This window comes from Euleptes europaea, chromosome 2, assembly GCF_029931775.1.
Source record: "Euleptes europaea isolate rEulEur1 chromosome 2, rEulEur1.hap1, whole genome shotgun sequence".
In the NCBI taxonomy this organism is placed as follows: Eukaryota; Metazoa; Chordata; class Lepidosauria; order Squamata; family Sphaerodactylidae; genus Euleptes; species Euleptes europaea.
This window is the reverse complement of record NC_079313.1, coordinates 107,690,875-107,715,720: the sequence shown is the minus strand read 5'-3', so window position 1 is coordinate 107,715,720 and position 24,846 is coordinate 107,690,875. Positions and strand designations below refer to the sequence as shown.

Sequence of the window (24,846 nt, the reverse complement as noted above, 5' to 3'; positions counted from 1 at the left end):
CTGTCATAAGAAAGGCAGAAGTACTGTAGGTGCTGACAGCCACCACAGGGGCTTTTCTTGCAGGTCTTTGTTGCCAACTTACTGAATAGTTTTACATTCAGTCTACTCTTCTGTTGTGTGGATAGGTCTGTCATTCTCCCCTAACACTTGATTTCTGTTAGTATTTAAATTACATTTCTCAGTCAGCATCTGATTTTTGTTTACTTAAAGCTACAGTTACCCACCAATATATTAGATCATTTTATACATGAACATGCTCTAATAAATGTCATGTGGTTATGAAGTTGGTATGGTTTTTTTCATTTGTATTAGCATTCTTTCATATCTGAGTATTAAAGCTTCAGGGCTGACTTGTCACTTAAATGGATCTAGTGACTTCAGAAAAGATGGAAGCACTTGGATTTAACTAAATTCAGCCATAGAGATGCTTGCTTTGGGATTATGGCATCACCTGTCCAAAACCAAGAAATATAATTACTGTGCCTTGTAACTGGGTCCTGTAGAGGGAGGAAAGCAAGCTAGGATTGTTCAAATAATGCGCAGGCAAAAACATCTGTAGAAGTATTGTTTCTTGTGGCAAGTACAGGACTTTATTTGAGCCTAGATTCAAACCTATGATTTATTTTGAATGCTAAAGAGTTGGCTCTGGAATGAGTGAAATAGCATTGTGGCATATAAAAAAGCAAGCTTCCATTAGCACCTTAAAGACTAACAAAATTTCTGGCAGGGTATGCGTTTTCGTGAGCCACAGCTCACTTCTGTATCTGAGGAAGTAAGCTGTGGCTCACGAAAGCTCATACCCTGCCAGAAATTTTGTTAGTCTTTAAGGTTCTACTGGACTCTTGCTCTTTTCTACTGCTATTGACAGATTAACACCATATCTAATACTCATCATATTCTGGAGATGTGTAAAGGATACCTTTCTCTCAGGGGTGTCTTATAACTTGACTCCACATATCTGAGGCAGCATGGTTGGATAATGTGGTGGGTGAAATAATGAGCAAATGGCAATTTAAGGGTGGATTTTATTTTAAGCATCTGTATCCTGGTTCTCAGGATGACATACTCAATTAAAATCACAACAGTAAAATGAACTAAAATGTAAAACACCACAAATGTCATACAACAGCAAATAAAAAAGCAGAATATTGTCGAAGGCTTTCACGGTCAGAGTTCATTGGTTCTTGTAGGTTATCCGGGCTGTGTAACCGTGGTCTTGGAATTTTCTTTCCTGACATTTCGCCAGCAACTGTGGAAGGCATCTTCAGAGTAGTAACACTGAAGGACAGTGTCTCTCAGTGTCAAGGGTGTAGGAAGAGTAATATATAGTCAGAAAGGGGTTGGGTTTGAGCTGAGTATTGTCCTGCGAAAGTATTGTCCTGTAAGTATCAAGATAATGTGCTATTTTGTCAGATTGCACAGAGAAGCCATTGAAATTCATAAACATCAGCACAACTTTAACAGAAAAGAGGAGAGTTTAAGAATGAATAAGGCTTGGCTTCCTGCCCTGAAAAACCTCCAGACAAAGACAACATTCAACAATAGCCATACAGATTAGCTTTGGATTACACACATTAACAGATCACTTCAGGATACAATGGTTCCATATTAACATACCATACCCTCATTAGCACATTATCTTGATACTTACAGGACAATACTTTTGCAGGACAATACTCAGCTCAAACCCAACCCCTTTCTGACTATATATTACTCTTCCTACACCCTTGACACTGAGAGACACTGTCCTTCAGTGTTACTACTCTGAAGATGCCTGCCACACTTGCTGGCGAAACGTCAGGAAAGAAAATTCCAAGACCACGGTTACACAGCCCGGATAACCTACAAGAACCAAAAAAGCAGAATGGTTTCAAAATCACAGTACAGAACAGAAGGTAAACCAAACAAATTTCACCGAATACTCTAGGAGAATATGTAGGTTTTCACTTGGTGCTGGAAGGACAAAAAAATCTAGTCCCATGAGAACATCCATTCATCCTGTGCCCAGCAATATTCATAGGGACAAATCCCACCATTTTTAAAAAGCTATGTTCTCTAAATGGCTGTTTTTCTCGTTGTAATGTGTTAGTGGCAGAGACACGCTGATCTGTTAGTGCAGACAGGAGCAAACCTAAAAACACCTGTGTGCCTTGCTTTATGTTGCCTGGATATTATAGATTTACTAGGTTGAACCTTATTTTCTGAAATACAGTCTTTTATGATGGTGTGACCATGTATGCAATGCATTACTTGGGCTAATTCACTATGTTACAAAATATTGTCGAAGGCTTTCACATCGGTTCTTGTAGGTTATCCGGGCTGTGTGACCGTGGTCTTGGTATTTTCTTTCCTGACGTTTCGCCAGCAGCTGTGGCAGGCACTATGTTCCCTTTTACAGTGTGGCACTGCAGGAATGCTCTCCTGTGGTCAGCTCCTACACTGCCCTAGTAACATGTAAAAGTCTATTTCTGTGTGAAACAAGATAGTGGACTAGATGGGACCACTAGTCTGACCCTGCAAGCTCTTGTTATGTCCTTATTCTTTTGTGGTATGGGGCAGGCTCAGGAAGCTCCCACGTGTGAGAAATATGAATTGAAAGACTGCTATGATTTTATATTGGAAACTGCACAAGGCACATAGAATCAGATCTATCATTTTCTGCTGGTGGGAGTTTATTTCAGGTAGTGTGGCAATTTCCAGCAATTTCCCTCTTTCTTCTTACTGTATCCAGAGCTGTTAACAGGTCCTGAATGAAAGTGAGCTGAATTCTACTTGATCTTCTTAAGAGTCCATGATCTTATGCCTATGAATAATGGTCTTTTTTCAACATAACTGAAACAACAGGCAGTTGTTTTTAACTTGCTTGACGCGATGGGTAATGTTGTGTGAAAATACCTGAAAGCCGGCATGGTGTAGTGGTGGACTCTAATCTGGAGAACTGGATTTGATTCCCCATTCCTCCACATGAGCAGCAGACTCTAATCTGGTGAACCAGGTTGGTGTCCCCACTCCTACACATGAAGCCAGCTGGGTGACCTTGGACTAGTCACAGTTTGCTCCAAACTCTCTCAGCCCCACCTACCTCTCAAGGTGCCTTTTGTGGGGAGAGGAAGGGAAGGAGATTGTAAGCTGATTTGATTCTCCTTAAAAGGTAGAGAAAATTGGCATATAAAAACCAACTCTTCTTCTTCTGAAGGCATACAGATTATAGAATTATTTGACTAGAAGCAAGACAGATTTGACACAGACGGTGCATAAAAGAATGGTTTGCTGTAACCTGAGTCAATGCCTTTATAGGCTATGAGCTGACAGTCTTCAAAGGGTATATAGCAGGCTTGTCCAAACGGTGGCCCCCAGGCCGCATGTGGCCCAGGACAGCTATGAATGCAGCCCAACACAAAACCATAAACTTACTTAAAACATTATGAATCAGCTATCGTTAGTGTATTTTATGTGCGGCCCAAGACATTTCTTCTTCTTCCAATGTGGCCAAAAGATTGGACACCCCTGGTATGTAGCTTCTGCCCATGCCAAAATCATGGCTTCTGCCCTCTATGGAAAGGTTGTGGAATCATTGTCTTTGAACTTTCAAATTCTCTCCCCAAGAGCTGGAAACTAAGGAGAACTCTTAGTGTCTGAACTCACATCTGTAAGCTGAATTTCGGTAGTTGGTACATGAATGTGTAAGAATCACAAAAGAATCTTCTGGAAAATTGATCCATTTGATTGATATCCACAGCAGAAATCTCCTCTGGTGACATTGCCAGATAGTGTCCAAGCTGAGGACATGCCTTTACCAAGGGGATGTGTGATCCTTCCTCGTTCTCTAAAGAAACACATGATCAGTTACAAAGGCATGAATCTTGAAAAGATTAATGTTAGGCTGAGGAACAGCCATCTACTAAGGGGCTGAGTAAGACTTACCTGTGCTTTGGATGAAAGTAATAGTGTTAATTTAAATAATATAAAAACTGGAAATCACCCAGTTAAATTAATGCACAAATTTAAAGCAAGAATCTACTCCACATACATTGATCTGTGAAAATCAGTGCCAACAGTATCTTCTTTAGATTTTTAAAAAGTCTAGACCAGGGGTCTCCCATGTGACATCCATGGGTACCATGGTACCCAAGTGTTCCTGCCCAACAAGGCTTGATTGGCCACTGGAGATCCAGTTGGCGGTGCAGATGAAAATAACGTTGCAACAGCAGTAGCTCCCAACACAGTGCTGGTTTATTTTTAAAATATCTTTTTTTTAATTACTTTTATTTTCCCCTGCACTTGAGCTTCCTCTGTTTATGTAGCTCTGCCTCCTGTGGCAGCCATTTTGTGGTTTCATCTACCACCCTATGTCAGAATTCCAATGGTGTCCACAGGCTCAAAACTGGTGGGGACTCCCGCTCTACAGCAGGGGTCTCCAACAGGCAGCTTGTGAACTACCACTAGTTCACTGGCTGCTACCGAGTAACTTACGTATCCTGTAGAACAATAGTTATCAACTTTTCATATCTTACATCCTCTCTGTCCCCTGTCAAAGAACCTTGGTCCCACCATGATAGAAACAAGGAAAAACCCCACTTTTCCACAAAGGACATTTATATTTTACACGTGTTGAGTTGTTATGTTTAGCATATATGGTAAATGTTGACAATTTTTTAAAAAATTGCAGAGGCACAATGGATAGTTCATGGCAGGTAGGATTAGCAAGAACCACCTCATTAAAGACATTTATGTAGGATTAGGGGATATGCTGAGTACCCGAGGTTATTACTAGGATGCCAAGGTTATTACTGGTATTACTAGTATGCCAAAAGGTCATAGATGGTTAATCCATGGTGGCAGGTAGGGTCAGCAAGAAACAACATGTCTCACTTGCTAGTGATGATGTGGACTGAAGGAGAGAGAAGTCTTAGTAAATATTATGAAAATCCTGCATCTCAGCTGGACTACTTTTACATCCACCAGTGGTACACGCGCGACTGGTTGAGGGCCACTGCCTGAGAGGACCCAGGAACAGATAGCTCACAGAAAGATTTCATAAGATTTTTCCCTGCGTTGCTTAGCTTTATTTCTGGCGCTAATCTTAGTTTATATGCTGTTGCTAGAACAGAACAAAACTTGGTAACATGCTGTGGGCATAGCTCAGGCTATTTTCATTATTCAGAAGCAGCTCTCATTACAGGGAAATTTGGAGACCCCTGGTCTACATGAATAAAGATAGGCTAAGCATGAAAGAATGTACCTCCTCAGGTACCCCAAACATTATACTAACAGGAGCTAGTGGAGTATTCCATTAGTTTCTTGTGCTACAACATACTTCTCAAGCGTTCAGGATGTACTTTAAAAAACAAGCTGAGATTCTACTCCAAGGCTTGGATTGTCCCTTGTTAATCAGAATGGGGTTCTATAGGAATTTCCCCAACATATGACTGGATGCGTTAGTAGGTTCTTAGAGAAATATCCCAACCCCATCCTTAAAGGCTGTGAGGAGGCAGGGAAAATGACATGCATCAAAATAAACCCTTGGAGTTCATATATAGTCAGTAAAGTCTGTGCTGGGGTGTCCTCTTGTTCCCCCCTGCTTGTTAAGTAGCACAGACTAAACTCAGCATATATTGCTCATAAAGATAGGAGCCAGCGTGGTGTAGTGGTTACGAGCGGTGGTTTGGAACGGTGGATTCTGATCTGGGGAACCAGGTTTGATTCCCCACTCCTCCATATGAGCGGCAGAGGCTAATCTGGTGAACTGGATTTGTTTCCCCACTCCTACACATGAAGCCAACTGGGTGACCTTGGGCCAGTCACGCTCTCTCAGCCCCACCCACCTCACAGGGTGCCTGTTGTGGGGAGGAGAAGGGAAGGTGATTGCAAGCTAATTGGAGTCTCCCTTAAGTGGTAGAGAAAGTCGGCATATAAAAACCAACTCTTCGAAAGATCATGAACTGCATGAGCTCATCGTGGTTCTCCCAAAAGCCCCAGTCTAAGTTTACTCTCTGCTTGTCCTGAAGCCTGCATCATGTTCCAGCTGTTTTCTTTACCACACCCTTTCCATTTCCACTTCACCTTTTGTAATCTATATTTCTTTTTATTAAATTGCATTGAGAATGTGGGGGAAACTTGTTCGGAGTACAGCACTAACCGTGTTTGTTCTCGAGCTGCGGTACTGCTAGAGAGACCCATAGAATGACAGAAGTGAAACTCAGGGGAACTACAGTGGCCGAGTCCCGAGGAGCAAATATGAATTAAATCCACTATGGCCAGTGCCAGATGGTTTGGTTTTATAACCCGCAAAAACGTTAAGCCCATTGGCCCTGTCAAAAACCCGTCCTCTGATGCTGTCTTACGTAATTGGCCAGCCATGCTGTCGAAGAAAAGCCAGGATTGCCTGGAAGCTCCATATCTAACAAAAGCCACGTAATGGTTGCTCTCTATGCACAAAACTGCAAACAGCTCCAACGTTAGCGACTTAGTAGAAGAGCTGTTGAGTTTCTCTACTATGCAGGAATGCTTCTGTCTGGGCTGATGAGAAGAGACCTGGAAGAAACAAGCAGACAAGTAGTCAGGTTTTTTTTTATGAAGGGCAGGGGGAGATGTGAGATTTCTGAATTGTAGAAGATTTATTTCTCCCTTATGGGACCCAAAGAGCTTTACAACATTGTTCTCTTCTCTCCCATTTTATCCTTACAACAGCCACCTTTTGAGGTAGGTTAGGCTGAGAGAGAGTAGCCAGCCCAAGGTCAACCAGCAAACTTCCATGGCAGAATGGGCATTCAAACCTGTTTGAACTCTAGCTAGTCCACCACAGCACCTGTACCCACTATAGTAGATTTACCACCTTTTCCTGGCAGGTTTCCTACACCTGTAATAGCTATATGAAACTTAACAGGTGACTTGTGCCATTTCCTACTGAGAAGAGCTGCTGCTGCTTTTTGTACAAAAATGTTAGCCACTTTACCAGTCTTTGTCTGCCAAACAGTAGCAACTGGGCACCTAACTGCATCAGGAGCCTTAGAGAAGCCAAGCTGAAATTAGCCACTTGGCTGGCTCCGTATCTGCAAGCGACCTTTCCTCCTGCCTTTCCAGAGCCCCTCCCTTTCCCCCTGGCATTTTCACCCTCAGATGACTGTATGATGTTCCTACCTTCTTAGCAACCTCTCTCAACAGTCTCATGTGGCTTGAGTTCAGGAGGGAATCCAAGTGGCACCATGAGCATCCATACGTTGCTTGCCCACCGCATGCACAACACATCTGAGGAGCTACAATAATACAAGGACCCAGGTTTGTTACAGTCTTCAGGGATGATTGCTTCACTGTAGTACCAGCATTTTACTTTGACTCCATGAATGTCTCTTCTGAAAAGCTGCCCTACTTGTTACTCGTTTTCTTCATCCAGCAGCAATAGGGCTGTAGAGGGTGATTACCATGTGTTGCAGCGACGGCTTAACATTAACACCAATGCAACAGACTGTGAGAAGTAGATGTGAAGGCTTAACAAGCTATGCTACCTGGACGACACAAAGCCCTGTCAATAAGACACCTTATGATACACTTGGCAGAAGAAAAGCAGCGTGTCAGAGAGATTCGGACAAGAGGGTGACGGTGCAGTCCTAAACAGAGTTATGCCGATCTATGCTCACTGATCTCAGTGCAGTTAGAAAGTCACTCCAGCTGGATTGGGAAAGTGGGTGGAGATCTCGTGCTCTAGGCACAGCCCCAGTTCAGCAAGGGGGATTGCCAGCGGAGCCCTTAGCGCTACGCACAAGGATACATCAGCAGATACCAAACAGCGCAAATGAGACCAGATCCAGAAGGGAAATCTGTGTGTAAAACCAGTTTATAGAGAGAGAGTGTCCCTGACCCAGTCTCCATGCAGTAGCAATTCCCTTCCCCTCAGGTTTTTAAATTGGCAATTTAATATTGTTATAACCTTATCAATGTATCAGGTTTCCTGAATTCCCAGCTTTCATTTTTAAAAAGCCTCTAGCCCAGGGATATAATGATACTGAATTGCAAATCAAAACAAAAAAGCCCCTGTTGGGTGGGGGGAGGAAACGGCTGCTGCAGGTATGGGACAGGGAAAATGAGAACTTTCTGATGCAGAGGGCAGCCACCCAAGCTCTGCTGTGATATTTCGCAAACTTTGCAACAAAGCAAGATTGGGGGGGGGGATCTGGGAAACCCTGGGAAATGCATGAATGCACCATGATGCTGTGGGGAACCAGGAAAAATCCCCTGCTTCCTATCAACATTGAACCCAGGACAAATAACCTATGTACAAATGTCCGTGTTGGCCTGCCTGGGGGTCAGAAGCACATGGAATGGTCTGGCAGACATCAGGAATGTGGAGGATGGGCTTAGAGATGCACAATGTGATATAATTGGGAAGTGCTTCTCAGACATGTGAGCTAGGCAGGAATCAATAAGCACATGGAGGTCATTTTCTGCAGCATCCCTGTAGCTAAAGAAAACCACATCAACTCAGCCTTGTGTGTGTGAGGAGGTGTATGGATGGATTGCTCTACAAATATATATTTCTACATAACAGCAGGGGCAGCCTGCCTAGTAGAATCATAAGAGTTGGAAGGGACCACCAGGGCCATCAAGTCTGCACAATGCAGGAAATTCACAACTACCTCCCCCCTTCACACCCCTAGTGACCAGAAGATGGCCAAGATGCCCTCCCTCTCATCATCTGCCTAAGGTCACAGAATCAGCATTGCTGACAGATGGCCATCTAACCTCTTCTTAAAAACCTCCAGGGAAGGAGAGCTTACCACCTCCCGAGGAAGCCTGTTCCACTGAGGAACCGCTCTGTTAGAAAATTCTTCCCAATGCCTAGACGGAAACTCCTTTGATTTAATTTCAACCCGTTGGTTCTGGTCCGACCTTCTTGAGCAACAGAAAACAACTTGGCACCCTCCTCTATCTAACAGCCCTTCAAGTACTTGAACATGGTTATCATATCCCCTCTCAGTCTTCTCCTCTGCAGGCTTAACATACCCAGCTCCTTCAACCTTTCCTCATAGGACGGTCTCCAGACCCCTCACCATCGTTGTTGCCCTTCTCTGGACACGTTCCAGCTTGTCTACATCTTTCTTAAATTGTGGTGCCCAAAACTGAACACAGTACTCTAGTTGAGGTCTAACCAGAGCAGAGTAAAGCGATACCATCACTTCGTGTGATCTGGACACTATACTTCTGTTGATGCAGCCCAAGACTGCATTTGCCTTTTTAGTTACAGCATCACACTGCTGACTCATGTTCAGTGTTTGGTCTACTAAGACCCCAAGATCCTTTTCACACACACTACTGCTCAAACAAGTCTCCCCCATCCTATAATTATGCATTTGATTTTTCCTACCTAAATGCAGAACTTTACATTTGACTTTGTTGAAGTGCATTTTATTAGTTCTAGCCCGTTTCTCCAGCCTGTCAAGATCATCCTGCATCTTGGCTCTGTCTTCTACCGTATTTGCTACCCCTCCCATCATCAGCAAATTTAATAAGCATCCCCTCTATTCCTTCATCCAAATCATTTATAAAGATGTTGAACAACACAGGGCCCAGCACAGATCCCTGAGGAACTCCACCAGTCACCTCTCCAAGTGGACGAGGAACCATTAACTAGCACTCTTTGGGTACGATCTGTCAACCAGTTGCAGATCCATCTAACAATAATAGGATCTAACCCACATTTTCCCAATTTGTCAACTAGAATACTATGTGGAACCTTATCAAAAGCCTTACTGAAATCTAGATAAACTATGTCTACAGCATTCCTCTGATCCAGCAAGGTAGTAACTTTCTCAAACAAGGAGATAAGATTAGTCTGACATGACTTATTCTTGAGAAACCCATGCTGGCTCTTAGTGATCAGATCCATCCTTTCTAAATGCTCAAGGACGGACTGTTTGATGATTTGTTCGAACACTTTTCCTAGAATAGAAGTCAAGCTGATGGGTCGGTAGTTACCTGGATCCTCCCTTTTCCCCTTCTTGAAGATGGGGACAACATTTGCCCGCCTCCAATCTTCTGGCACCTCACCTGTTTGCCAAGACTTTTCAAAAATAATGGACAGAGGTTCCGAAATTACATCTGCAAGTTCTTGAGTACCCTTGGGTGCAATTCATCTGGCCCAGAGGATTTTGTTTCATTTAAAGAAACCAGGTGTTTGTGCACTAACCCAATGCCAATTCTAGGCTGCAAATCCCTTCCCTCATCACATGTTCTGTTTATGCCATGTTGAGCACCACTTCCCTCACAAGAAAAAACTGAGGAAAAGTAGGAATTGAGGAGTTCTGCCCTCTCTTCATCTCCTGTTACAATTTCACTTTCCGGTCCCCGCAATGGGCTTATCTTGTCCTTGTTCTTACTCTGTACATAGGAAAAGAACCCTTTTTTGTTGCGTCTAGCATCTCTCGTTAGCCTAAGTTCATACTGAGCTTTAGCTTCCCTAACACTCTCCCTACAAGCACTAGTTATTTGTTTATATTCCTCTTTGGTTATAAGGCCCTCCTTCCACTTCCTAAATGAGTCTTTTTAATTTCTCAACTCTTTAAAAAGCTGTTTATGGAGCCACCCTGGCCTCTTTAGGCTCCTCCCATTTTTCCTTCTCATAGGAATGGTTTGGGGTTGTGCCTTCAGTATTTTATTTTTAAGAAACACCCACCCTTCTTGAACTCCCTTCTTAAGTATTTCTGACCATGGGATTCTATCTAGCATAAGTTTAAGTTTGTTAAAATTTGCTCTTTTGAAGTCCAACCTACAAGTCTGACTACGTACAGGTTTTCCTTTCCCCAAGATTGTAAATTCCAAGAGTACGTGGTCACTACTACCCAGGGTACCTACTACTTTAACCTCATCGACCAGTTCTTCCCTGTTGGTGAGAATCAAGTCTAAGATAGCAGACCCCCTTGTTTCCCTGTCCACCTTCTGGAATAGGAAGTTGTCAGCAAGACAAGTCAGGAATTTATTGGATCTTGCATTTTTAGCAGGCGTTGGACTTCCAACAGATATCCGGGTAATTAAAATCTCCCATGACCACCATGTCCCTTCTCTTTGAGAACTTTGTGATCTGGTCTAGGAGCATCCCATCCAAGTCCTCTGCCTGGTTTGGCGGTCGATAGCAGACCCCCACGAGAATATCACGATTATTTCTTATTCCTTTTATGTTTACCCATAGAGTCTCGACTGCACTACCATGCTCAGATTCATGTACTTCTTCACAAGTGTACACATCTTTGACATACAGTGCTACTCCTCCCCCCCTTCCTTATCAATCTATCCCTTTTAAACAAGTTGTACCCCTCAATCTTAATATTCCAATCATGAGTGACATCCCACCAAGTTTCAGAAATGCCTATTAGGTCAAAATCCCTTTCCTGTATTAGGGCTTCGAGTTCTTCCTGCTTGTTTCCCATACGCTGTGCATTAGTGTACAGACATCGGAATCCGTGGTTTATGTGCCCCGTGGTTTTCGTTTCTGTACTTACCCGTGAGTTTATGTTTCCTTGCATACATGCCATACCCTGCAAATCTTTATTGTTCTCATCTCCAGGTATTATCAGCATACAAGGCTTTAAATTGTCTCGCTCCCCCATAGGATTTAGTTTAAAGCCCTCCTGATCAGGTTTGCAAGGCTCTCACCAAACACATTTTTTCCTACCCTCGTGAGGTGTAAAACATCCCCCGACAGAAGAGCTTCTCGAAAGCGTAAGCTATGGTCCAGAAATCCAAACCTTTCTTGACGACACCACCTACGCAGCCAGTCATTAATTTGGAGTATTCGTCTTTCCCTTCCTAAGCCACGACCTTCAACAGGCAGAACTGACGAAAACACAACCTGCGCCCCCAAGTCCTTCACCTTCTCACCCAGAGCCATGTAGTCTCTTTTAATACATTCTGGGCTGTGCCGGGCAATATCATTTGTTCCCACATGAACAAGTAAGAAAGGGTAATAATCTGTGGGCTTGATGAGTCTTCCTACCCTTTCCGTCACATCCTGGATGCGTGCACCCGGTAAACAGCCCACCTCTCGGGACAACAAGTCAGGTCGGCATACTTTAGACTCTACCCCTCTCAGGAGGGAATCCCCAATTACGAGAACACAACTCTTCCTAAATTGTGGGGCGGAAGATTGAGTCCTCTTATGCGCAGGAGCCGGAGGAATTTCTTTCACTCTTTGAGGGGATAGCCCTTGTTCCAGTGGTCCAGAATCAGTATCTATTGGGAGATCCTGGAACCGATTGCTGAGCAAGAGAGGATCAGGATGTGTCCTGATTTTCCTACTCCTGTGGGCCACATTCTTCCATGCATCCCCCTCCTGTGTTGTTTGTACCTCCATTTGTTCAGATTCCTTACTCTACTGCTCCTGTTGCTCGCTAAAGAGAGCTTCATGAGTTCTGTGTATGAACTCTTCACCTTGCTTTAAAAAATGGAGTGTGGACAAGCGTGCCTCAAGACCCTGTATCTTCTCCTCCAGCAGGGCTACCAACTTACACTTGCTGCAAGTGTAATTAATGCTACCCTCAGGTAAAAAGACAAACATGCCACAGACCTTGCATGTTTCTGCCTCGGCTCCCTCACTAGCCACAGTGCTGTGATCCATTTCTGAAGTTTCTTTCCTAGGCTACTCTGATAGTTCCCCTAGCAAACCTTATTTCAAGGCTCCCTCCTTGAAGAAGTAAAACACTCAGTACATTAAAAAAAAATATTACAGAGCCCCAGGCTCGTCCTTCGGCTCGGGCCAAAGGCTCACGCCTCTGGCAAGCAGAGCCTGTTTAAATACTCTCAGCCCCACCCTCAACAATCAACAGCACAGCAATTACCTTCAGCCAGCTACAGCTAGATAAAACAAGAAAGAGAACCAGTCAGAAACCCCGTCCAGCAGGCTACAGGCGCGCGTGCGCACACACACACAGAGCAACCTCAACTACTGCTCCCCAGCCACTGAGGAAAACACAAACTTTACAGTAAAGCTTTCACAGAGCCTGTTTAAATACCTCAGCCGCACCCTCAGCAATCAACAGCTCAGCAATTACCTTCAGCCAGCTACAGCTTTCTCTAAGCTCCTCCTCTGTCTCTCTCTCACCTGCTCAGGCCCAAGTTAGCCTAGCTAGTAGGTGAATCTAGTTAGAGCAAGTGGCAGCCCCAAGCAGCAGCATCCCCAGCCTCAGCCCCATTGCTCTGCTTGCTCTACCCATAAGGTTGGACATAAGGAAGGTGGACTCTATGGCATTATATCCTACTGAAGACCCACCCCTCTCCAAACCCCACCCTCCTCAGGTTCCACCCCTAAAATCTCCATGTATTTCCCAACCTGGAGCTGGCAACATTTTTTTCTTTTTTTTAAACAATTTTTATTTTCTATAACATTATAAGCAAACATTTCAACAATGTATACAATTTATCAATAAGAACAAGAAAGAAAATGCATTGTTGTTGAAAATACATTTTTGTTATTAAGTAAATATAAAAGACTCCCCCTTCATCTTCCTCCATCTTGTTATAAACCTATTTACTCTTTTGTATTAAAAATTGTAATCCTAATATATTTTGTATAACTAAATATAATTACATTACTCAATATCTGTTCATCTGTAGTTATAAAGTATTTCAAGCCAAATATAATATAACAATTATAAATTTTGATTATTAAGCATTGTATAATAATAAAGAGGTTATTTAAAAACTAGAAACAAAATTAATGTATCATATTTCTTCAGCAATATCTCGGACAGGCCCTGGTTAGCAGATTGTTGAGCTGTGTGCAATCTTGCAGGATCAGTAGTTCTTCAGTTTGTGGGAGACGTCTCTGACTCAACTAGCATAAAATCTGGGCCATAATCATAGGCTAACTTACCTTGGGCCACCAAGTCGGTGAGGTCAAGCTCTAGAGAAGGATACACTGATGGGAATGTCTTAAACCCCTTTCCAAACCTTGGTGTCTGTAAGATGAGGCATGAAGGAATCTGAAAGGGAAGAGCCTTTTTGAAGGGTGACTGCTAACAGATGTTGCAGAAGTTGGCACAAGAAAGAATGAGCAACAAAAAAGGGCTGCTGCATGGGTTTTTGTTGATATTTTTGTATATCTTAAAAATTCTCCTCTCTAGTCTATGGAATTTTCAGAGACTTGGAGGTGTAGTACCTCTCATCACTTAGATTTGGATTCAGATTTGAGTTCAGCCATGGGATCCCTGCATTGAGCAGGCCACAAATGGAAAGAATATCTTTGCTTCAGTTTCCCATCTGTACAGTCAGAATAATGGCAATTTATAGGGGCATCGTTAGACTAAAAAAATAATGCTATGAAGCATGTTGCATATTAAAGGCACTATAGAAATTATGGACAATGAATGTAATGACAAGACACTGTTCCTGGAAACAGGAATCCCTCCCTAGCACAGGCACAAGGGCCCATTCTCACTCCCACCGAGCCCTGTACATTAGCATTCTGGAGAATGTGAGGTCTGTATCTCCCACATCCCAGTGTAGCTTTCCTTCCCTGCACAGTCCCTCAAGCTTCAGGGAGAGCAGAGGGGAGAAATTGGGCTCTGTTGAAGCTTATGGGTCTCCCTGTGCCAACAGGCACCGCTTCCACTAGGAAGGTGTTTTGTCTGCAGATGGAACCAGCACATTACCTATCTCAGTTACCCACCTCAGCGAATTTCAGGTCATAGGAGAGCAGAGATTCTTCCAGTAACTGCTGCACAGTGGGCATTTGGGCCATACTGTCTCTCTCCACAAGGACTTGATAACAATTATACTCAAGTACTTCGTTGCCTGCCCTAGGGTTTCACAGCAAAGGAATACAAAGTTGTTTAGAGGCATACATGTCCTTTCCCCCAGACAAGTGCATCAGCTAGTATCAAAGTCAATTTGATGCTGAGATGTAAAGGAAGCACCTCTGAGCTCGCTTCATTTTCTTACTCCAAAACTAACCTAGCTGTGGCACAGGCATATATTCATTGCATTTGAAGAGAAAAGGGCAAGGAGTCTTTTCTATGAAGGTAGTGTTTTTCAAAGTGTAGCCCAGGAGAGCTGTGAGCTTCTCCCTCTAGTATGTGTCTGTCGGGCCAGGAGGTGGACAGCCTTTAGGCCAGTCTGTCCCCACCCAGTCAGTGAACTGACCTCAGGCCAATTCACCTTTTACTCAGTCCACACGTCCCTCATGCAGACTGTTGACAGATGAGGGCTGGGAGTTCCCTGCGCAGAAGTTAAGTCCCAGCATGAGAGGGCCCACACTGGATCATGACTGCAGCATGTGGGGAGAGGGGGCTTACGTTTCTTTCTGCCTCCATGCTGTTTTCCCTACCTGAAATGGCCCCAGGAAATGTTATTTGCCCCTTTGGGGAAATGACTGTAACCAGCCGTTTATGTAAGTCTTCGTAACAGAGCAAATAGCAGCTCCTGGGGCTGTTTAGACTGGGGGGAAAGTCTCCCTGAGTGTCAGGGTCCTGATCCCAACCAAGCCCCTGTATGCTTGGGTATTAATTCCAAGCATGGATCTCCCCAGAGCATGTCTGACTGAAAGTCCACATGGTAGCCACAAGGCAACATGTGAATCAGTCCATCATGTGTCAGCGTTACATCGCTTCCTTTTGTTCATGGCCAGTGTTAGGCTTACTTTTGAAAGAAATTGGATAGCACATTTTTTTGTTTGCTTTCAAGTCAGTTGCCACAACTGCACATTTTTTGTTTGCTTTCAAGTCAATTGCCACAACTGCAAGGGGTAAGGCTGTTTTTTCACCTTCCGCTTTTTTTTTTAAGCTAAAAATGTAAGCGAATGGACAGCTTTTTGTGCCGGGCTCAGGGCCCCTCCCCCCAATTTGTCAGAAACAGCTGGGCTCAACCTCTAGGCACTGCCTAGATACCAGATTTTCAGCCCTAAGCCATGAAGTCCGACACTGCATGTGTGACCAAGAGTGGCACTCAAATGGATGAGAGAAAACAACGAACACATCAAATTCTCACCTGATATTGATCAAGGGCTCTATAGCCAGGACCTCTCCTAGAAGGACATTCAGGAATTCCTCTGGATCTGTAAACCAGATCAGCCATTAGGGTAGCAAAAAGCCTGAAACTGGTGCAGCCTAGTGGCTAAGGTTATGACTGGGAGGTCAAATCTGGTTCAAATCTCATCTTTGACACAAACTTACTTGGTGGCCTTATACAAGCCACTCACATTCAACTCCATTGGCAATGCTGGCCTCTATGTGTGTTATGTGCCATCAAGTTGCTGCCAACCATTAGGGGCCCTATGAATCAATGTCCTCCAAAATGTCCTATCCTTAACAGCCTTGCTCAGATCTTGCAAACTGAGAGCTGTGACTTCCTTTATAGAGTCAATCCACCTCTTTTTGGGTCTTCCTCTTTTCCTGCTGCCCTCGACTTTTTCTAGCATGATAGTCTTTTCCAGTGTCTCTTGTCTTCTCATAATGTGACCAAAGTACGACAGCCTCCGTTTAGTCATATTACAGGATAAGGACACCTCATCTAATATATGAGAAGCGTTTTGAACAATGAAATCACAAAATATTATTAAAGCAATAAGCTGAAATGTGTCACCCAGGCTGTCAGTGTAGACACTTTTCTGTTAAGGGTACTGCAATGAGCTTGAATTCTGGTTACTCTGTCTTATGGGTTCTGCCTAAAGTAACATACTGGGGGAAACCAGAGCCCATGACAAAAGGAACGGTAATGTTTCGTGGTGATACGACTTCAATAATCCTTAATGGTTAGGAAATGGCTCTGCCCAAGCACCCTTCAGGGCTTGAAAGATATGACCCCACCCCACCCAGCAGAAAGAGTGACCTGTGTACCACTACCTGTGTACCACTAACATGTCTATGGTACTGGGGAGGGCAGGGTATAAATTGAATAATAAATACAGAAATAAATAAAATTAAGAAGAAGAAGAGTTGCTTTTTATATGCTGACTATCTCTACCACTTAAGGAAGAATCAAACCAGCTTACAATCACCTTCCCCTCCCCACAACAGACACCCTTGTGAGTTAGGTGGGGCTGAGAGAGCTCTAAGAGAGCTGTGACTAGCCAAAGGTCACCCAGCTGGCTTCATGTGTAGGAGTGGGGAAACCAACCCGGTTCACCAGATTAGGCTCTGCCAATCATGTGGAGGAGTGGGGAATCAAACCCGGTTCTCCAGATCAGAGTCCACCGCTCCAAACCACCACTCTTAACCACTACAGCACGCAGATTGTTGAACTGGTCCAAAAATGCTAAAGGACTCCTCAGCCTTCCCTCCAAAAGGAATCAACTCAGGTAAGCACGACCTTTGGAATTTCTCACTGCCCAATATAACAATATTGTGCTCTTTTAGGGAGGGAGAGGAAAGCAGTGTAGCAAGGCCTCTCTACCCAGTAAAGAGGTCATGCTCTTGTCACTCACCTTTCTCTTCTGTAATGAAACTGTCAGATCGCAGCAATCTCCTTAAATTCATCACGTTCTCAGCTCCTACATAGCCATGCCTGACAAGAATCAATATTGTTATGATTATAAGTGCTTAGTAATGCATGCTAGTTAATGGGCAGTGCAGGCCACCTAGGAGTGCAGGATAGTTGAATTGTGGAACTCCCTGTCCCAGGATGTGGTGATGGCTGCAAACTTGGAAGGCTTTAAAAGGGAAGTGGACATGTTTATGGAGGATAGGGCTATCTATGGTTACTAGTCAAAATGGATACTAGTCATGATGCATACCTACTCTGTTACTAGAGAGAGTTAATAGAGAGGAGCATGTCTATTGTAGTAGGTGCTGTGGAACACAGGCAGGATGGTGCTGCTGCAGTTGTCTTGTCTGGGGGCTTCCTAGAGGTACCTGGTTGGCCACTGTGTGAACAGATTGCTGGACTTGATGGGCCTTGGTCTGATCCAGCATGGCTGTTCTTATGTTCTTACAGTTACCTGGATGGGTGGGTAGGTGAGGGGAAGGCAATCGGTATTGGTTTAGAGAAAGAGAAAAATGGTTTTCAGTTTCTGGAGCTAAACAGAAAAAAACCTGTCTATGGGAACTGCTATAATATGCTGTAGCAGCGTGAATACCCTCATCCTGTCAGTGCTTGGAAGCTAAGCAGGATTGGCCATGGTTAGTACTTGGATGGAAGATCAGCAAGGAGGTCCAGGGTTGCCATGTAGAAGAAGGCAATGGTAAACCACCTCTAATCATCTCCTGCCTTGAAAACCCCATGATCCTGGGGTCACCATGAGTCAATTGCAACTTGACATTGCACAATTATTATTATAATACGCTGCTCCCAGGATGGTTTTGTAGGGACTGCCAGCTCACTGTTGCTCCACTTGCCTATTTGCTAAGCTAACAGTCTTCTAATTCTTGGTTAGAGCTAGTGTTGGGTTGTGGCTATGATAGGGAGATAACTCCTCCCAGTGCAGATTTCACGCAGAAATCCAGCTGACAGGAGAGAGGAGGTACCCCATGTCACTGTTCTGAGCATTTTGAGTGGGGGGAGGGGTCTCCTTTTTTTTTAGAAGTCATTCCCTGGAGCTGCTGTGTGGCTGCAGGGAACACTAAACTGTAATTGGTTCTTGTAGGTTATCCGGGCTGTGTAACCGTGGTCTTGGAATTTTCTTTCCTGACGTTTCGCCAGCAACTGTGGCAGGCATCTTCAGAGGAGTAACACTGAAGGACAGTGTCTCTCAGTGTCAAGGGTGTAGGAAGAGTAATATATAGTCCATATATGGAACCATATTATGGAACCATCGGTTCCATATTAACATACCATACCATCATTAGCACATTATCTTGATACTTACAGGACAATGATTAGCACATTACTTTTGCAGGACAATACTCAGCTCAAACCCAACCCCTTTCTGACTATATATTACTCTTCCTACACCCTTGACACTGAGAGACACTGTCCTTCAGTGTTACTCCTCTGAAGATGCCTGCCACAGTTGCTGGCGAAACGTCAGGAAAGAAAATTCCAAGACCACGGTTACACAGCCCGGATAACCTACAAGAACCAATGAACTCTGACCGTGAAAGCCTTCGACAATATACTAAACTGTAATGTTTAGTCTGGCCCTTAAATTGTACTGTGAATGTGCTCCCATTGCTGGAAGTCCATCCCTTTTCTCTCCCTTCTGTAGAGCATTGTGCATTTGTAAAACGACATTGTGTAATTTTCACCTTCTTTTCCCAAAATTAAAAGTGCCTCTACTGATGTTCAATAGCTATGTCTATACAGTAAATAATACACAGTACTCCAATACTGAAAACCCAACAGCAATAACAGCGCATTCCTGACCAGAATGCCTGTGACGGGCTTAGGAGGCAATGCTGTGGTGCCCGGAGGCCACCCGGCGCCAAAACTCCGTGTAACCCTCATAGGGTTCATGGGAGATACGCCACCAAAAGGCGTATCTCGGCCAAAATAAAAGGGGGCGTTCCCGAGCCAAAACGGCCCAGAAGGTTGCCTAATGGCGGCCCTGCCCCCTGGCCAGCGCCGTTACGCCCCCGGAATACCTCCCGGGTCGCCGCCGCAGCCTTTGCCGGCGTCTGGACGCCAGCGGCAGGCGCTGTGGGCCCTTGTGCTGGCATGGGCCATTGCTGGCCTCCAAAGGCCTTTGGGTCGGGCTGCCGGAATACAATTCATCAGTGCGGTACAGACACTTGAGAAATGTGGTGGAACTCACTGTCTCAACGGTTCCACAATCTGCTGCCTCAGTATTTGCTGTGCTGTTGTATCATGTACCTCAGCCGAATTGAGAATGCTATCCAAGGCAGAGGAAAAACTGAATAAGCTGCAAAGAAACACACACAGAATATGTTATGCTGACATATAAAATAGATTTAATCACAATTAAGCACAAAATGGTTACCACAGCCTGCTATTAACTGGCACCAGCACATGGACTTGACTAAACTGTGCTATCTCTCAGGCCATAGCAAGCCCATTGCACAACACACAACTGTATCTCCATCCAGTTAACCATTTTGTAGGGGATGAAGAAAATGAACATTCTAAAATGGCAAAAGCATTGCTTCTGAGGTGGCAGCAGACATTTCAAAGTAATGGGAAGGGCCGTAGCTCTGTGGTAGAGCATTTGCTTGGCATGCAGAAGGTCCCAGGTTCAATCCCTGGCATCTCTAGTTAAAGGGACTAGGCAAACAGGTGTGAAAGACCTCTACCTGAGACCCTGGAGAGCTGCTGCCAGTCTGAGTAGACAATACTGACTATGATGGACCATGGGTCTGATTCAGTATAAGGCAGCTTCACGTGTTCATGTGTGGAAAGGAAGACACTGGTTTTGAAAATAGCAGGACTGGGTCCAAGTCAGAGACAATGCAGAGAGGAAACACACAACCCACAGAATTGGGCTCCCATTTAGATCTGGCACACAGCAAACCTGAAAAGGGTTGTATCTAGGTAGCAGGAATTGCAGTGTCCCTGGATTCCCTTCATAGCACCTTCCATCTTCAGCAAGACGTCATGTTCCCAAGCTGCCTCCGTGTTATTTTCTGCCCAGTTCTGGATTAAGGATCTGCCCTCTAGAAAAACAGTATGTACTTCGTTGGACTACAGCCCTATTAGACAGAAGGAGCGATCCAACTTTACTATAATGACTAGACACTTAAAGTGACTGCTTCGCTGGATTGAAGCCCAGCAAAACAATGATACCTCATTTTTAAAAGTGGTTGTCAAATGAAGGTTTCAGAAAACAGGAACTTTGGGATGTGTTTCATGAAGTTTTATGGAGCTGTGGGTCAGCTTAGCCTGAGCCCATCAGAGCTTGGGAGCTCAGCAGGTTCAGCCCCAGTCAGTACTTGGATGGGAGACTACCATGGAAGACCGTAGTTGCTACTCAGAGGAAGGCAATGGTAAACCATCCCTGCTCATCTCTTGCCTCAAACACCCTATGGTTGGGGTTGCCATGAGTCAGCTGTGACTTGACAGCACATGCTTCTTCTTCAATCTCCTCATGAAACGTACTGTTGTTTGGGTCTGTGGGATTGACAATCTATATTTTTGCCTTCAGCATATTTCCCCAGGATGTTTTAGGTCCAAAGGACATGGCAAAAAGGTCAGGATGTGTTCAGGAGGCACCCTGTTCTCTCAGTGTGGTGTAGACTAGTGCCAAGGCTGAAAGAGGCCAGGCTGTGGTAAAGATAACAAGCAATTCCCAATTCAGCACAGTTCAGACTAGCAGATGTGTGGACAATGGACATCCTTCTTTTCACAGTGTGTCTCAGCCTGGCTAATTGTTCCATCCAAAGAAGGAAGCAGGCATGAAAGGAGATGTGCTGACCTACTGGAAAGTCTGTTACATAAGGTGAGGGAAATATGTTCCTGTGAGCCCAGGATGGATCCTGAGGGAAATTTCCACTTAAGGAAGGGAAAGCAATTCCCCCCCTCAATTCCCCCATCCTGCTGCAGACTTCTGACTCTTCCTTCATGAAGTTCCTGGGGTCCCCTGTCCTCCAGGGGCAGCATTTGGGGTCCAGCATGATGGGGGAGGAAGTCCTGTTCCACTGACAGAAATCACTTCAGCCAGTAGAAATTCACTACAAGAGCCAAGCCATTTTCATCCTCTTAACAAGGCTATTGTTGGGTTTCAGTAGATATCCGTTCCTACTAAAAACACTTAAAGCTGCAGAAAGAGCAAGAGTCCAGTAGCACCTTAAAGACTAACAAAATTTCTGGGTATGAGTTTTTGTGACTCACAGCTCACTTCTTCAGATACCGCTAGATCGTGAGTCCATCTGTCTTTAAGTAGGGAAGAGTGAATTCACACACCCAGTGCCAACAGCATGGAATTGTCAATACCAGGTAAATGAGTTCTGCAGCACTCAGAACTCCAAGGGACAGAAACTGAGCACAAATTGTTGTCAGTAAGATGACCATGACAAAAATGTGAGGTTCTGGAATAAAAGGCAATCCTTTCAAATCAGGAGAATATTACAGCGGGGCAATAGATTCCCGTGGCAGGGAACAAGGTACAAATAGAGCTGAAATGCCAGTCACATGGTTGAGCCCTTTGGTGCCTCTTACCCTTCTGATGGGATCCTTGCTCAATTTCTTTGCGGCAGGGAGAAATGGCGATACTGGAGCTAACTGTGATGATCTTACTTGCATCAACCTTCAGTCTAGAGAAGCTGTTCCTGAGAGCAAGAATCCTGGGATCCTGATGCCGTGAGAAACAGAGAGAATGACCAATGTTAAAAGTGAAGCATTTGGGTCAAGCAAAAATCTACACATTACTGAGGATTTGTTGCAACAACACCAATGTTGTATTTTAAGAGCCATGCCTTTGCAGAATCTAGTATATATTTTAGAACAGATGTGTGTAGTAAAGGATGAGGGACACACAGGTGCATAGACCGGAAGAAGCAGAAGACCCAGAAATTAAGAGCTGTGGAGAGAGGAATGGGGAGGGTCAAGGCACTCTACCAGAAGCTTCCAGTCACCAGAAGGCCCAGAACGCCACCGAGAACACCCTGAACCAAGTATTACCATGTCCTCACCAGCAGCTCCACCTCAATGAGAACCATCTTCAGCTCTCCATTGCCAGGATTCCTGAGCCGTTCCCAGAAGCCTCTCACAATGCCCACTGTCCTCACCCGGCCACATCTCAGCTGTACCACATCATGGATTTTGAGGAAGCAAATGGAAGTGAAGTGCTGCTCATTGCAAAACAGGCTGTACCTCTTTTGCGGGCTCTCAATGGAGAGCAAGAGGGCAGCCTGATGGTGGCTTAGTGGTTTTATGTGGCTGTTCATCAGGGCTATGGCAGGCCTAGATTTGCGATCAACAATGCGACCCATGCTGTGCTTTCCTTTGATGAAGCACCCAATAGAACCCAAAGGGATCTTCTTTCTGCCTGCATGGATCTCTTGAGTCACAATGAAGGCCTCTTTCTTCTCAAGCGCAAATTCCATGGCTGGCAACAGACCTGCAAAAATGGAAAAAACATGATGGAAGAAGGTTGTTCCAAAAGCATGCAAGATTCAATCTAAATCCATATACAATTGATAGGGTTGTATGGTGCTCTTATAACAGCTTAGTCTTGGACCCTGTGAATGAATTCCATGCTGTAAATAGCACTTCCTTTCCCACTAAAACTTCAGCTTGCACAGGGTCAATGGTTTTCAATGGACCCTTTTAGGGTTGGCAGATCCCTCCTGGCCACCGGCAGGGGAAGGATGGGGTAGTGTTGCCAGATCCAGGTTGGGATACTCCTGGAGATTTGGGAGTGGAGCCTGAGGAAGACAGGGACCTCAGTGGGGTACAATGCCATGGAGTCCACCCTCCAAAGCAGTGATTTTCTCCATGGGGACTGATCTCTGTAGTCTGGAGATGAGCTGTAATTTGGGGGGCTCCCTAGGTCCCACCTAGAGGCTGGCATCCCTACCTTGTACAAACAGAAGTGCTACCAGAAGAGAAAGCAGCACACTTCACAGTGAGACCATCATGCAAGGATCAAAGCCTTAGCATTTATACAGCACTTATATGTCAAAGCACACCATGTACATTATCACAATAATCCACAAAACTAATCTGTAAATTAGATTGTCCATGTTGAGAAACAGAGGGATGAGATGACAGCTAAATAGAGATTTGAATTGTAAGGTTCCCGCTCCTATCTCTTACTTTTAACCAATGGGTTGGATCTTATTAGTCTGTTCGACTAGTAGCAGAGCCTTTATCTGGTGTAAAGTGGCTTCCTCCAGGAAAACGTGCCTCTTCCATCATAGAGCGAGGCTCCTTCCGCTGGAGGAAGGTTGCACTAAATTAATAAAATCTGACCCTTTGTGTATACAGTAAGCTGCTTCTCTAAGGGCCAAACAGACAAGTGAATTGGAGAGTCAGGATAGGAGGACCCATCAACTGCCATGGCATCAAAACAAGACTGCAATGTACAGACTCCAGCATTCCGGAGTCAGCAGTCTTTGTAACTTTAGATATAGCAGCTTTATACACTAACATTGCTCTAGAACACTGGTTCCCAACCAGGGGTCCGTGGACCCCCAGGGGTCCGCGAGAACTAAATTAAGGTCCGCGAAACAAAGTTATAAACCCATAATAAATTAATATTTTCAATTAAAAGTTCTCTATTATAAATATATATATTCAAATATTATTCTAAGCTTAATGGTTAACTAACAGTTATGATTAAAGTTTATTTTCAAATTCTCAGAATTTTTATTTTGAACCTTGGGGTCCCTGCACTGAACAAAAAAGTCCTAGTGGTTCCTGGTCAAAAAAAGGTTGGGAACCACTGCTCTAGAAGAGGTCAGAATCATTATTGAGCAATTACTACATACACGTTCAATACCAGAACCACCCACACATTTCCTTTAAATCTAATTGACATCATTTTTGAAAAAAACTGTTTACGTACAAAGAGCAAATGTACCTTCAGGTGAAGAGTGTATCTATGGGCACAGCCTGTGCCCCCTTGGTGGCAAATGTCTTTGTGGTTCATTTTGAGAAACAACATTTTTTTCAGCTACTTCAGCAATTTTTACTGAGCATTTTTTATTTTACAGAAGATTTATCAACGATATTTATTTTATCCTAGATGCAGCAGACATTTATCAGAGCTTTTTAAGTTGGATTAACACACTCAACCCACATTTGTCTTTCACAGGCAATTACAGTATACAGACGGTCACTTTTTTAGATGTAGAAGTCTACCATATTAGTAGCAATACGGTAGTGGTAAGACCTTATAGAAAGGCTACAGACAAGCAAGCAGGTTTGCATTTCCAGTCTCACCATCCCTTCCACTTAAGGAAGAACTTGCCATTTAGTCACCTTCTCAGATTAAAACAGAATTCCTCCCTACTAGAAGATTTTAACAAAGCA

General features: G+C 44.2%; 1 protein-coding gene across 1 annotated transcript; it reads right to left on the bottom strand.

The window, feature by feature from the left end:
• Positions 1–14,644: 14,644 nt before the first annotated feature.
• On the bottom strand, positions 14,645–23,872 carry LOC130473346 (uncharacterized). The gene is made up of 8 exons (XM_056844868.1): positions 23,785–23,872; positions 22,503–22,930; positions 22,030–22,162; positions 20,387–20,528; positions 19,673–19,780; positions 17,408–17,487; positions 15,973–16,039; positions 14,645–14,786 (listed from the first exon to the last, which is right to left on the bottom strand). The coding sequence occupies exons 1-8, from the start codon at positions 23,870–23,872 to the stop codon at positions 14,645–14,647; spliced, it is 1,188 nt and encodes a 395-aa protein (XP_056700846.1).
• Between the last annotated feature and the right edge of the window lie 974 nt (positions 23,873–24,846).

What these genes read in the sequence shown, in the direction of transcription:
- LOC130473346 (XM_056844868.1), bottom strand. Translation starts at nt 23,872, where the DNA reads ATGGCAGTTGATGGGTCCTCCTATCCTGACTCTCCAATTCACTTGTCT. An exon ending in GCAAGGATCCCATCAGAAGG is followed by an intron (nt 20,529 to 22,029) that starts GTAAGAGGCACC and finishes CTGTTTTTCTAG; the next exon opens with AGGGCAGATCCTTAATCCAG. An exon ending in TTTCATTACAGAAGAGAAAG is followed by an intron (nt 16,040 to 17,407) that starts GTGAGTGACAAG and finishes TCTGGTTTACAG; the next exon opens with ATCCAGAGGAATTCCTGAAT.